Source organism: Notothenia coriiceps, unplaced genomic scaffold (assembly GCF_000735185.1).
Source record: "Notothenia coriiceps isolate Sejong01 unplaced genomic scaffold, NC01 NC01_scaffold00015881, whole genome shotgun sequence".
Classification (NCBI taxonomy): domain Eukaryota; kingdom Metazoa; phylum Chordata; class Actinopteri; order Perciformes; family Nototheniidae; genus Notothenia; species Notothenia coriiceps.
Genome location: NW_011348582.1, coordinates 3,365 through 6,202, shown reverse-complemented (window position 1 = coordinate 6,202; position 2,838 = coordinate 3,365). Strand labels below are relative to the sequence as shown.

Sequence of the window (2,838 nt, the reverse complement as noted above, 5' to 3'; positions counted from 1 at the left end):
TGTACTTTTGCCATCTCAGCGAGTGAGATACAAGGTTAATATCTGTTCTTAATGTACACCGTGTCAGGGCTTCCAAGAAATATAATTAGCCTAGATAAGAGGATAAAACCCTGGCAGCAGTTTGAGTCGCTCCTCTAAGCAGAAGCACTCTCTTTCAGTATTCATTAATGTCGCTCATGTCCTCTGACACAGTTTTCCCATCACAGCGATCACACTGTAACATCCACAGAGTAGCTGCTGGCTAATTAAAAGAGAAGCAAACAGAACGTTCTCTTTTACTGCTTCGTTGTGCTTTGAGCAAACAAGGCGTTCATAATCTCTGTCCTTCTCTGAACAGAGTGTTTCTGTTTAACGGTGTCTCATGCCTCTGCTGTTCAGATTATAAATGGTCTCCATGTCTGGTCCATTTCTTCTTCTTACATCTCTGTGTAATCGCAAACTTAAACGCAGAGCAAAACATGAAGCATTTAAGGATCAAAAGGTGTAAATTAATCGGAGCTCCCATTACATATTTGGTTTAGTTTTAGGCCTGTTTATTTGATCTTTTATCAAATATATCCAGGGCCCAGGAGTTCAACACTTTTAATCCCTATCTGATCAGATCAGATTTGGATTTTGGGGAGTTCAAAACCAAAAAACAGGATTAGGATCACTTTGATATCCGACCAGATCAGGAAATCCAATCCAAGCTTTAATCTGGATCAAATCTTCAAAATGGGTAGTTCAAACTGACAACACAGGATTGGGATCAGTTTGATCCCAAAAAACTGGATTATCCTGATCCCACCAGAGGGGTGGATTTCCAGTGGATTACCAGAGCAAAATGTACTGTACAATTTATTTAAAAATATGTTTCAATTTAAATAAGATGGCAAAGTTTGTTAACTGAAATAATACACAATTTTTAGCCTTCATGGCAAATCAATTTTATTTTTCATTTTTTGGTCACGTTTGTGGTGGCTTATTTTGTTTTCAACCAAATGTTGATGACATAAATGTTTATGCTCATGAAAGTATCACAACAAAGATTGTCAATCACAAATGTAATTTAGATTAAAGAAAAAATATCTTCAACAAATATAATGTCCATCTATCTGTCATCACCTTTCAAAAGTAATTGCAGACAATAGATGTCTCTGCAATGTGGTCTCTTGTCTTCCTTGTATTATTGTTCATGTCCACTAGATGGCGATCGGTAGGATTAAAGCACTGATATTCAGGATCTAGTCATCTTGAAAAATCGTAATCTGGATCAGGCTGATCCTGAATTGCTTTGAACTCCAGGGACAAAATCTGTCCGACTTGTCTGATCCTAGATCACAAAAAATGGGATTTCAAAATCTGATCGGATCTGATTGAGATTAAAAGTTTTGAACTCCTGGGCCCAGGCTACTTTCCACATTATTTTAGATTAATTTTCACTGATCGATCCTGAAGTTTAGCACCTTGTTTGTTAAGACAAAATATTTACAAAATGTTTTTATGCCTCAAAACAAGTCTTGAAAAAAGTATTGTTTTCTTAAGATAAGAAGTCCTTTATTGATCCCAATTTGGGAAATGCTTGCGTTGCAGCAGCATAAAAAGACATGGCATTGTACAATACAAATTAGAAAGACTAGAAATAAACAATCCTAAACATCTCAATAGACTTAAAATGGCATTTAAAAAAAGTAGAAAATATACATGTTGAAATACAAATGTACAATTGAAAAATATAAAAACATTACGGAAGTGTCAATTAATCGGAGCTCCCATTAAATATTTGGTTTATTCTTAGGCCTGTTTATTTGCACTTTTATCAAATATATCCAGGCTACTTTCCACATTATTTTAGATTAAAGTTCACTGATCGTTCCTGAAGTTTAGCACTCTGTTTGTTCTTGAGAAACGATTTTAAAAATGTTTATATGCCTCAAAATAAAGTCTTGAAAAAAGTATGGTGTTGCTTACATAGGTGTAGGACATTTGAACACATTTCCAGGACGAACGATACGATAACACTTGATTGGTTTAACATCAACAGACACATATCAAGACACAACACATGAACAACAAACATTTAACATAGCAGCACGATCAGTGAGAGAAAAGCTGCTCACAGAGCCTTCAGCGTGCATCTGATCTGGAATCAGCTCAGTGTTGACTGAGAGGATGTTTTCTTTACTGCAACATGAACTAAACTCCCTCATCTTTGTCTCTTTCTGTGCAGCTATGACCTGGGTATGGAGAGCCGCGATGCGACAGACGACCGGATCACGGTGGAGGCGGCGGAGGCGGTGCAGCGTTACAGCGTGGGCATCAAATGTGCCACCATCACGCCAGACGAGAACCGCGTGGAGGAGTTCAAGCTGAAGCAGATGTGGCGCTCTCCAAACGGCACCATCCGGAACATCCTGGGAGGAACCGTGTTCAGGGAGCCCATCCTCTGCAAGAACATCCCCCGCCTGGTGCCCGGCTGGACCAAGCCCATCGTCATCGGCAGGCACGCACACGGAGACCAGGTACTGTTGGAATGCTTTAGGGAAATCGAAAAGGTTCTTGTCTGCGATATTAGAAAATCTAGAAGAAATTAAGAAAGTTAAGAAAAAATGGGTTCTGTATAACTTTTGTTATTAAGGCTTAAAGTTATGTATAATTAAGGGTTAGAGTGACCGGTGGGTAGGGATGGGTATCGTTAAGGTTTTAACGGTACTACTACTTTTATCGATACCACTTATCGGTCCGGTCTTTTAACGGTACTTTTATCGGTTATTTCTGAGAAAAAAAAGGTAAACAAATTGTGAACAAAACTAACATTGCTTTTTATTTAAATCAAATACATAATATTTCACATCAAAA

General features: G+C 38.1%; 1 protein-coding gene across 1 annotated transcript; it reads left to right on the top strand.

Annotated features, from left to right (window-relative positions):
- Positions 1-2,198: 2,198 nt before the first annotated feature.
- Positions 2,199-2,501, top strand: LOC104949292 (isocitrate dehydrogenase [NADP] cytoplasmic-like; the record flags this gene model as incomplete). Its single annotated transcript, XM_010775629.1, has 1 exon — positions 2,199-2,501. A coding segment is annotated over one exon (303 nt), but the record flags the coding sequence as incomplete, so codon positions are not given.
- Between the last annotated feature and the right edge of the window lie 337 nt (positions 2,502-2,838).